General features: G+C 37.6%; 1 protein-coding gene across 1 annotated transcript; it reads left to right on the top strand.

Annotated features, from left to right (window-relative positions):
• Nucleotides 1–4715: 4715 nt before the first annotated feature.
• On the top strand, nucleotides 4716–11691 carry LOC143448201 (uncharacterized). The gene is made up of 16 exons (XM_076947816.1): nucleotides 4716–4858; nucleotides 5521–5663; nucleotides 5879–6036; nucleotides 6258–6385; nucleotides 6482–6586; nucleotides 6783–6884; nucleotides 7956–8128; nucleotides 8305–8431; nucleotides 8662–9042; nucleotides 9252–9371; nucleotides 9549–9593; nucleotides 9849–10017; nucleotides 10244–10316; nucleotides 10566–10711; nucleotides 10787–10892; nucleotides 11047–11691. The coding sequence occupies exons 1-16, from the start codon at nucleotides 4795–4797 to the stop codon at nucleotides 11158–11160; spliced, it is 2154 nt and encodes a 717-aa protein (XP_076803931.1). The 5' UTR covers nucleotides 4716–4794; the 3' UTR covers nucleotides 11161–11691.
• The last annotated feature ends 13 nt before the right edge of the window (nucleotides 11692–11704 follow it).

Raw genomic sequence — 11704 nt, 5'->3', positions numbered from 1 at the left:
AAGATGATCTGTTTTGTATTCATAACTTTATAACCAAATGACGTCAGAATTTAGGTAGCCTAGCGGGAGTCTAGATTAAGGCATATACCTATACTAAGGCTAGTAGCTTACAGAAACACATCATTTGCTATTGTGCTGGTTGCTGTGAACTTCTGTACTAACCTAGGTTCAACGCATTCAAGTACTGTTACTGCTATTGTTAAACAGAACAGACCAAATAATCGTACTTTTGATTCCAGTACAATGCCTCACAGCAATTCACAAACTAGACCTGCTTTTCAAAATATAATGCCAGCTTTAGTATACTATGTACATCGTGCTAATTTCCCAATCAAAAACGCGCGCTATACTCATCAGGCAGAAAGGCGTAGCCTAGGCTAGTCTAGGGCCAGGCCTAGGTTATTGTCCAACCACGACGAGTTTGTTCAACAATCGAGCAAGACAAATCCAAAAACAAAAATTGTTCAACTGTGAAATCAGCTGAGTGGGCGTGCATGTTTCTATGCAGACCTTGGACTTTAAACTACTGGAAAGCAAGGTTGCAATTAAGTCAGTTAAGGAATTAGAAAAAATCCATTAATACATCGGTCAAATTGATATAAATTTGAACGTATTTCAGCAATACATGTTTTAATTTTACTTTAATTGCATTTTTAAGGTGGCCTAGAGACTTTTAATCTATAGAATTGGCGAATAATTCTCGTAAAGAAATAGATAAAATTAAGGCCCAAACTATATCCTACTTAAAATTACCGTAACAGAAAGTTTCCAGGAGGTGGAGACGGAGATGATTGTATAAAATGTATGTTTTCAAACGCGTCGCAAGAAATGTACCTAGTAGGTACATGGCAGTATGGCAGGAAAAAAAGCAGGTAACCAAGTAGTAGACACTGAATCGCGTCAACATTAAAATCAGATTGTTCAACGAATTTTGACAATAAATTACCCATGTTACAGACACTGATACACAATAAGTTAAATAACTTGACAATGAACATTAGCTTGAGTTTGGCTGTTTCAAACGACGTTTTAAGTACAATACCGATCTTAAAGTTGATTTAGATGCACCTATTAATTATTAAAACCTATCTTCAAAAACGGAAAAAGAATGCCTGCAGGTTTCTCCCGAGAGATATCATACAATATTTTACAAAAGTCCCAAAAGTTTTTTTAGGCCATTATTCGAAAACTATTTTTTTAACCAAATCAAAGTTATATTTTGCCGGTTAGACTATCTTGGAAGTATGCTTCGGCAAAGTTGTAAGCAACTAGTCTGTTATGTTGTCTTCAGTCAGTTTGTCGACATATTCTTGTTGTTGACAAGTGAATTTTTCTTTTTTTTTGGAGATTTAATTAGTATAATTTTGTTGTCTTCGTTCTGTTAGAAATGCAGAAAAAAATGTATGAAACTTTAATTGTCTTTTTGTTTCAAACTTTTAGTCATATAGGCTGGAAGTGTTTATATGAATCAGCAAAACCCGATTTTCCGGTAAACAAGTTATATATAGACAGAAGAGTGGAATAATTAAGGCAGTAGCCTACTGCACGATCTTGGAACGAACTATGGGTTGGCTACAGGCTCATAACTTTTATTTATTGTCTTGTTATCACGGTATTCAAATTTGTGGTTTTCTGGCTGCATTTCACTTGAAAATTATGGTTAATTTAGGGAAGTGTATGTAATTATGTAATTCGCCTAGGCCCTAGGGCTAACTTGATACAAAGTTAAAAATAGTCAACATTTGCATAATTTTTCTGCTGCTTAAACGCTGTAAAATTATTACAAAGCCCTCTTGTTCTGTACTATTTATCCCTTTACATTTCTATATGGCACTAATATTTCTAACCAAAAATAGCCGTTCAATTAAGCGCATGAGTTCAAATTCTTCTTCAACTTTCGAAAGAAGTGCCAACTACCAGTCAATCAATTTGTTGGACTCAAAAATTTAACCACAGTTATTTCAAATTTTTTAATATTCTTAGCGAAAATGACGTAAAAATGATGATTATAGTGAAACGCAAACGAGAGCAAATGTTCGCAAGAATGTGGAATGTCTTTCGTATAAGTTATAACGTTCCATACATGGCAGCAAAGCTCATTAACAATAGCGCATCATGGTATTGCACGAAAGTTGCAAAGACCAGTGCCTGGCAGCGAACAACCACAGTAACCAATCCTGTGTCAATCGGATTTCTACAGGGACTAATTACCCAGTGAATGCAGGTTTATTAGATTTTTGCCGAAGTAGCCTACTTAATTTTGTCCGAAAAACCGTTGAACTTTTTAACGACTTGGACTTACCGGTAATGCTTTCGCTTCCGAATAAGCGTTGAGACGAGACGTGGCCTGACTTAGGTTAGTTTGATGACGTCAGCTGTGATGCCATAAAGCCGATAATTTGGTATCGACCATAACAGGGTCGGTTTAAATAAATGCTTCTTGAAATTAAAGAAGTCCACTTAATAGCATAAAAACCTTGTCTTTTACGTGGACAATTCTTCGCAAAGCTTTTAACTATGTAGGTTGATAGCATTCCTGATGATTGCTTTTCTATTCCGATATATTTAATATGTGTGTAACGGTAGACGTGTCGTGTTTATTTAGCCAAAATACAAAATTTCGGGAAAATGCAGTTGAGGATTTCTGCCACTTGGTATAATTTAACGCGCTGCAAATGGTTATGGAACCTTAAGGGTTGTTCGTTTATATATCGGAACGAACGCAATTCAGCTTCGGGAATCTCGAACAGGAATATAAAATAAACATATTGTTTCTCAAATATCGCTTCAATCTCGGAAATCGGGCGCATTTCGTTGTGGGAAGTCCCTAATATGTTCTAATTTCGAGCGCTGATTGTTTTTGCCGCGTACGCGTCACGTTTTTGTCTGGCTTCCACTTATTACGAGATTAAAATTAGATTTTATCACTTTGACGTGCTCATTAGACTCCAGAGATTTTGGCAAACATTTTTTTACTTTGATCATTCGCTTTCTAGGCGTTATAACCCACGGGCCAATTAAACATTTCCCGCATTTGTGGAACAGAACTGCAGCTTTGAAAAATGCAAACACAGCATAATGCTTGTATATTATAAAATGAAGCTATTTGCCGTATCACTGAAAAAAAAATAAACAAAATATCTGCTGATGATGGTAGTTTGCTTATAACTCTTAGACCTTCGCACAATATGACTTATATAAACAATTTGTGTTAATCGTATTAATATTAAGCGTATTGTATTAACTTCTATTCTGTTTGGTACGTTGGTAGCAAAGACACTTTAATTTATGTTGCACTCTGATTGTTCAGATATTACGTCATTGTTGACATTGTTCCTCGATGACGGACAAGTGTAATTAAAGTTAACATCAATCACTTAAGATCAACAAAGCCCCGCGTTTGACGACAGTCCATCAATTACAAAATTCATGAACATGCGAAGGGAAATTTTGTTCGTCTTTAATTGCTACTACACGTCAGAGAGGTTTATCATGTATGACGTACTACAATTTTCTCCGGTTTATTTGTTTGCTACTTTAGTAGAGTATTAAGTATTACAAGGTATTTCTTTTCGTGGTCATGAACTCGACTTTTATCGCGAAAAACAACCACATTAACAAGAGTTCTAAAGCACTTAGCGATTCATCTGTTCTTATAAGTTCTTTTAAAATTCCTCACCTCTTTATGGGAATATATGTGGTAAGAGATTTATTGGAAGTTTTAAAACTGTTTGTTTTTAAAAAAAATTTAGAGAAATGTCTTAATGACGCAAACCGATTATTTTAACCTGATTATATTTCTCTGCGCGAGATATTCAATGGCTGTGAGTGGTAATCGATGATAAAAATAGCTGCAGAAAATACATTTCACGCCAACGTTTTCCTTTCGTAAAATTACTCCCTATATATCACATCAAATATCACGTTATAAAACTAAACGATGTGTAAAAGCATTCAGAAAGTTCAAGAAAATTTAGTAAAAGTCAGACTGTTTAAATTGAGATAAGAACGGCTGGAAACAAATCATTTTGTGACATTTAAGAAATGTTTTCTTTATTAATATTTCTACTTTTACGCAACAGTTTCATGTTTTTCTACAGAAAACCTTTTCAACTGATATGCTATGGTTTAAAGCGCAAAGCAGGTTGCAAGCGAGTTACTTGTGTAGCTCAGCGTTGTAAACGGGTTGAAGGAGTTTGTAATCTTTTTCCTTATCTTAGCAAGGAAGAATGAAAATATGTTCAGGTTGCAGATACTTACAATCGATTGTACTCGCTAATTACGAAATAAATCGATGATAATAACTGATAGTGAAAGCTATATCCAATAAAGTTTATAAACTCACCATAAGTCAACCAATCAGTTACGGGCATGCATATGATTTGCAAAATACGTTGTTTAGTATTGCTTCAGCAAAAGTGTAACCACAGAATTCAAGACCGACGTTAATTTGATTTTAAGGCTAATTTGGGTGAACAAAACAGGTAAACACGATAAGCGTTTTTGGTTGCAGTAAACAGTTCGATATTTAACCAGTGTATCAGCAGGTTCTTGAACGCCTTAAACTGCAGAACAAAAGATAAAATTCCAAACATAGGTTAGGCTAAAAAAGTTCAAAATTTCGTCCAGGCCTGTACAAATATCGATCCGCGACAGATTATATTGGTTCAGCCTAAGGGTGAATTGAGTCAAAACTTTTTTTCTTTTTCCAGGTTATATTAACTTTTCAACGCCGTACGACTTAGATTCAACAAAAATTTGATTTCAACTTTGCGTGTTATTAGTTAATTAAAAATGAAGGTATTTCTGTTGCTTCTGATTGGATGCGGCGGTCATGTGTTTGCTCAGGTGGAAAAACGTAAGTAGAAACAAATTTATGTTTTGTTTTAGTAGTGATTTAAACAAAATCAATGTGTTTTACAGTCTTTGATAATTAATAAATAAATTCTGATGATTTTGCTGACTATACTATATTGGTCGCGTTAACTAAAACTGTATTTTTTTACTAACAAATTTTTGTGTAGCAAATAAACGTATACGTAGATCTGAACTTGCGTGTAGTATGAACGCATGTTTCTCAGATTAATTGCTGTAGATGTTCTTATTTGCTATGTGGCTCTTACGATCGAAGTTTGTTTATTTCAAATTACGTAGAACTTTTATTCATATTAAATGCACAGTTTACGATTACGGGCAAGTTTGCCAGTTTACTTGCAAAAGAGTTATTTCTTTATTGTATGTACCGTATGAAATATAGTTTTGTCGGCATTTGTTTTCGGCCTGATCTTGAGTTCTTGATGCGTCAAGTTTCAGTTAAAGATAGACTTGAAAATGTGTGTACGCGAGGCACATGCTAACGTTAGAACTGGGTTAACCTTTCCTTAAAATAATCGAATAAAATTCTATAAAAGGTCTTCTATAAACGAACAAAACGTGCTTCCTAAAAATATCACTTCTCGCGTCATCTTAATAAGTTCTTCGCTTGGTTTGATGTCACGTTTATGCGGTTTATTTCAACAGCAAACGTTGTTGGTATGTGCGGTTCCACTGTTACCGGTCTGTTGGAAGGAACCATCGCCAGTCCAGGGTTTCCCAATGAAAATTATCCGGACGACTCCAATTGTACTTATGAGATAGTCGTACCGGACGGTTATGTCGTATCGGTAAGAATTAGGTTAAAGCGATTGTCATTAAACTTTCTTTCTCACAATTATTTGAAGATTATTCATCTCGTACTTGCTAGGCATGTAGTTTACTTTCTCAATAGGCACGCGTTCCACAATTGCGATATAGGTCTATATACATTAACCAAAAGTTTTCTGTAAACGTCTTTTCGTTCATGCATAACACTTTGCTTCATAACTTTTCATTATTCCAGTACCAGTCAACCTTCCTCAAAATCGAAGATCGTTTGAACGGATTCTGCTTTGACTTCGTCCGCATCTTCCCATCCGGTGATCTCACACAAAGCAACGCGCGAAAGTTTTGCGGAAATGACGACATACCTTTCGACACCACATCAGGAACAAAACTAATGTAAATTTAAATCAGACAAACCTTGTTGGTGCGCCATAGCAAGGAAGTGTCAAACGTAAAATGTAATTAAAGCATACCGACTTGGGTATAATTACCTTCAAGGTAGGCCGATGTTAATGCGTTACTGTTTACTGCGTTTATCGTATCAAGGGCTGGGCTTGTGGTGTTCGTCTATTATTATCCATATTTAACACGACTCTAATCACGGTATCTCTTCCCAGAGTGACTTTTAACTCGGACGATTCCATAAATGACGAAGGTTTTGTTATTTCCTGGGCAGCCTTAAACATCAGCGGCTCGGAACCGACCTTTAATTGTGATTTCGATGGAGCTTTTCCGCTATGTCCAGGTGTCCTAAAATTACTAGTTGGCGCTTTCAGGTGTTGATTAAGCGGCCACATACATCTCTATTAAAATTATGCCAACCGACATTTATTTTGAACAGGCTGGACACAAAGCAAGGTGGACGACTTCGACTGGTCGTTTGGCCGTGGACCGACGCCGTCAGAAGACACCGGGCCCTCCGCTGACCACACTACTGATTCCTTTGGTTCGTAATTCATTATCTTGAGTAGGCGAGCTTTTGCTTTCATGTTTATCTCAACTATTTGTTGTATCCTACGTCGTATTGTCTGTTGTACCGCTATGCTATGTGATAAAATCGTTTTAGCTTACACGTACAATAACGTAATAGCGATGTTTGTTTACGCGCGACGTTTCCGTAATCCCTGATTGTTTATGCATAGATGGCAGATACGCGTTTATAGAGGCGAGTGGAAGAGCTCCAGACGGATCAAGCAAAGATTCAAAGGTCGCTGAATTGCTTTCGCCACCGGTGGAATTAACAGGTATTACCTCAGCGCTTCCACGTTTTTGTGAAAACGTTTCTAACTTTAGATTTAGCACACAGTAGGGCTTTGAGCGAACGTTTACAACGAACGAATTCTACGGTGCCTGGTACTTGACGGAAGACAGACGAGCGTGAAACAAACATGTGGTTACGTGAGCATGAACGTGTTCTCTGGCCGTAATCAACATGACTGATCGGAGAAGGGCATGTTGTTGTATCTTTTAAACGAACACAAATAAACCTTGACGCTTTTGGAAGCCTTATGTAGGCATAAGGCATATAGTTCAGACGTATTTTTGCATTGTTTCGAACATGGCTGTCACTATCTTACCTAAAATATTGTACGTCCAAAGCAATTTTTACGGTTTTCTTTGAAGCTACGTTGCATGTTATTGGCAAGCATAGTCCATTGTACACTATAAACCTAACCTAGATTTCACTTCTAATTTAAATTTAACTTGAACATAACTTTGGATAGCTAAAATTAGCTTTTCACATACCCTTTCTCCTAACTTAACTGCTTATTTTTAACAATGAATTGCGTTAACTACTTATTGTGAAATAGCTACTCTTTAAAAATGAGAATAAGTTAAAGAAATACCCCCGAGTGAATGCAAGAGGTATTTCCATAACCACATTAAAACGAGTAGACAACGACGACAACAAGAAAATTAAACGACGCTTGGTCGAACAACAAGATTATCATGTTTTTCCAAAAATAGTTGAAACGAAATACATTTACCCGTGAGCGCGTGGCGCCACGTTGTAACAAAACCAGCTCTGATGCTTATATCTTATCTCTGAAATGGGAGGAAAGGTTGCTAAGTATAAAAGTTTTTGCAAACTCAAATCAGCATTACTTTGGGTTTCTCATTTAACCTTTTTTAACACAAAGAATCTCTGTACGCTGAAGCCACTCGAAACATCGCGGCTTTCCTTACGGCTCCTTTACGCCCTAAAGCCTCTGCTTGGTTTTACGCGCGGTGATGATTATGCCAGCAGTGTTTCCCACATCGTTTTCACTGATTGGTTTGCAAGTTTATTGATGACACCACGCATTTTTCCACAGAACACCCTGCTTACTGCCTGGAGCTCTGGTACCACAATTTGGGAACCGGCAAGCTTCGAGTTGTTCAGCTTTTCAAAGACAAGCACAACTATCTCGCCACGGTTGACGGGGATATCTTAGATCAATGGCAGCAAGTCCGAGTAACTTTACCAGGAACAAACAGGACTTCTCAGGTTAGAAATGCGAACGAGTTGTAGCTCATATAGTCTCTAGGCGTAACTTCTAGCTCGAGCAGCGTTCAAGTTAAGCAAAAAAATTAAACCCAGACATAGACTAAAGATAATTCATTATGTGATGTTGCATTGTGATGCACATTTATGGCATTTGCTCAACTTCGTTGATGTCATAGATTGGTATTGAAGCCACTAGAGGTCGGACTTTCAGATCTGACGTAGCGGTTGATGACATCACATTGGTACCGCAAGCTTGTAACGACGACGAAGATTCGATAACAAATGAACCGCAAAGCACAGAAGGTTTGCAATACATTTAGATGTAATTATCGGTGGCAGCTGATTGGTCGTGGATATGTGCTTTTGTGATTATTGCTGCTGATTCGACTAGAAATTACCGCTCAGATGCGGTATTTCGTTGTTTTCGCGCTGGTTGGACTTTTTCATCATAATGAACATTCATTTGCGCAGGGCGCGCGTAAAACTGCTTATTATCATATTCTCAGTGAAATTAATGGTGGAATATTTTACAGCTACAACCTCCCTGGGACGCACGCGAGCTGCCTTCACTGTGACAGCCACCACGTCAACGTTCCCACAGACAAAAGAAACTTGCGACGACGTTTTGTCGAGCTGCGCATCACTGCGCGCAGCCTGCAAGGATAGTAAACCCATCAGACGGCTGTGTAGAAGAACCTGCAACGCTTGTCTGAGCCCGCTGCCTGAAGACGAGCCCTGCACAGACGTTGTCATGATGTGTCCCTCTCTGGCTCCGCTTTGCGATTCTACGCCCGCTGTTCGTGACATCTGTCAACAAACTTGTGACGTTTGCAACGTAACCGATGACGTCATGAACGTCGTTACAACAATGATGTCAATAACCGATCCCATTCCGTCATCCTCAGCAAACGCAGGTCGGTATTATGACGTTAGTTTGAATGTTAACTTGAAAGTAAACATGACAAGTTCATCTACATATAAAAGTTATATAGTCTATATATAGTCATACAATGCTGTAGCGGTTCTTTAATTCATGTTAGAGTTGGCATATGGAACTATACAATCATGTTTGATGATGAACTATAATACATCATATACTATAATGATGTTGTCACACTTACAGGTGGTGGGGGTTGTGTTGACTTGAATGAAGAAAGATGTAGGCGGTTTACGTCATCGTGCTACATGGACATCTTTAAAGTGGTTTGCCCGAAAACCTGCGGCACATGCGAGGAAACCGAAGGTTTGTGACTTCATAAAGTTTTACCGGAAAAACTTAGGGACAAAATAATGATTGAATACATCGTGAGAAACGGTGCATTGCGTTATTTTTTAGATTAAATTAAGTAGATATCTTAACTAAGATCATCACGTAGGCCACATCCCGGACTAATAAATTCTTTGAACAATTTTGTCACAGGAGAAATTACAACGAAAAAGGAATATGAAGACGTCGATAGAACTGGTGGGGTGTTTCACTTATAATAATACGCTTCGTGGCTGGCTGCAGCATTTGCTTTACCAATTCAAAATCAAAAGTTACTATGACAGTAGAAATATCATTTACACAGAAGCACTTTTGGCCAGTTTTTAAACAGAAACATAGATAAAAATCACGTTCGGACTAATTATAGCGTTTGAAGAAGAATCACTGATTAGATTTATGGCGTAAGACGTTTTAATGACAAACAACAAAAGCTTCACAGCTTCTTCTTCACAGATTGCCAGGACACAAATATGGATATCATGTTCCTCATTGATGGGTCGGGATCCATTAAAATGATGGAATTCGCTCAAGTAATCCAGTTCGTCAAACAAGTCTGTGCGCCCTTTGACCTCAGCAAGGATAGGGTGGGAGTCATGCAATACTCCCACTGGTTCAGTAAGAGGTATCCTTTATCCTGTTGTATAACCTATAATCTTGGTGATCTTAGGCTACTTTTTCTATTCAAATTACAGTCATTTCTATGTAGTTTCAGAAAAATTGTAGCATAAAAAATTTATGGTATAGCATTAGAAAGTTTTTTCTTGAAAATGTGAAATTTATTTTAAATTGTTTAAAAAATCATTTTTAGTTTGTATTTAAAAGTTTTTGCAACGTTTTTTCATTTTTAGACCTTTATCTGCTCAACCATATCTGGAAACGGTGATACCAATTGGTCAATACACGGACATCGGCCAGCTAAGCGTAAGCAAATACGATTTTTAAGCAAAATGTAAGGTGTCATGTTGTCGTAACTACCCTAATGCTCAAGTTAACAGCCAAGATGAGAGTATTTTGTTTTAAAATTGCATTCGTTCTGTGCAAGTCTGTGCCGTAAACGCCTCTTTTATTAATTGTTTATTCGTACAAACTTAAAGCATCTCTTTATGATGTATTTTAACATAAAAAGTGATGTCCAGAGAGACAAAAAAACCTATCGTTTGTGCTTCACAGAGCGCTTTGGACACCGTACAAAGGCACGGTCACACTTCTTACACGGCGCATGCCATTGAGAAAGCAGCCAGGTTCGACTTTCCCTCTTCACCCCGCAGTGATGACGTATGCACTTACAAGGTGTTGATCGTCGTGACAGACGGCAGGTGAGTGTAAGATAAGACTAGTTTTACTATTCAAAAGCGACTGAACTTACTACAGAACAACTTGTTTTCTTTCAGCTCATCCGATTCTTCAATGCTCATGTCAAGTTCCAACTTCGCCAGAGAATCAGGAATCACTTTATTTGCGGTTGGTGTTCGTGGGTATAGTCTGCATGAGCTCCAGGTAGGATTCACTTCTACACGCGTTTTGAATTGTTTTGAAATTCGGACAAGTTTTGAATTCATTTTTTAATAATGAAAGTATTTCTAACAATCTTTGGCCAAAGTTAAATATTCTCACAGTCGTGAATTCCATTGTTTTCACTTTGCACTTCCAGACAATTGCCAGCGGTGCTACGGGCAGCAATGATCGCGTATACGCCACCAACAGCTTCTCTGATCTGGTTACTTTGATCCCTCACCTGAGAGCTGGAATTCACGCCTTAAAATAGAAATAATTATTATCAGCGTCATCTACAGACAGCTAAAAGTTGGAGGCGACGTCTTGATAAGTGGACAAAGCTTAGGCCGTACCTGTATAGGACTTAGGCTTTTAATCTGAAAAACTGTTATAAATTTATTTTATTACTTCGCATTTGAGTTGTTTGTAATTGTTGGATAGATGACCAACCCATTTCCAGATCGATCTTGCCACCGTTCCTTATTGATTTATGCACTTGCTTGTTATTCGTGGTATTATTGTGAAGGTTTGATGCAAAAAGTTCCGTTTCTTTCTTTGTTGTTTGTGTAACTGTAACCGTGACAACTAGAGCCAATCAATGCTCTTTACCAAAGGTGTTTTCCTAATTATTGCTCCACACTCGCTCTTGCGAACGTGTGTCGAACCATCTACGTAATACTTCGAGGACCCTTTGCACGTGCATTGTTTTAACAAGAGTGTCGTTATGAAAACTTGATGAAACATTTTTCTACTGTTCTACTAGTTGCAAATATAACATCCTTGTTGAAGGGTTTCAAAAAGACTTCGAAAGTGTG

The sequence above is a fragment of the Clavelina lepadiformis genome, chromosome 1 (genome assembly GCF_947623445.1).
Source record: "Clavelina lepadiformis chromosome 1, kaClaLepa1.1, whole genome shotgun sequence".
NCBI classification, from domain to species: Eukaryota; Metazoa; Chordata; class Ascidiacea; order Aplousobranchia; family Clavelinidae; genus Clavelina; species Clavelina lepadiformis.
Note: the sequence above shows the minus strand (reverse complement) of the source record. Positions and strands in the feature narration are given on the sequence as shown.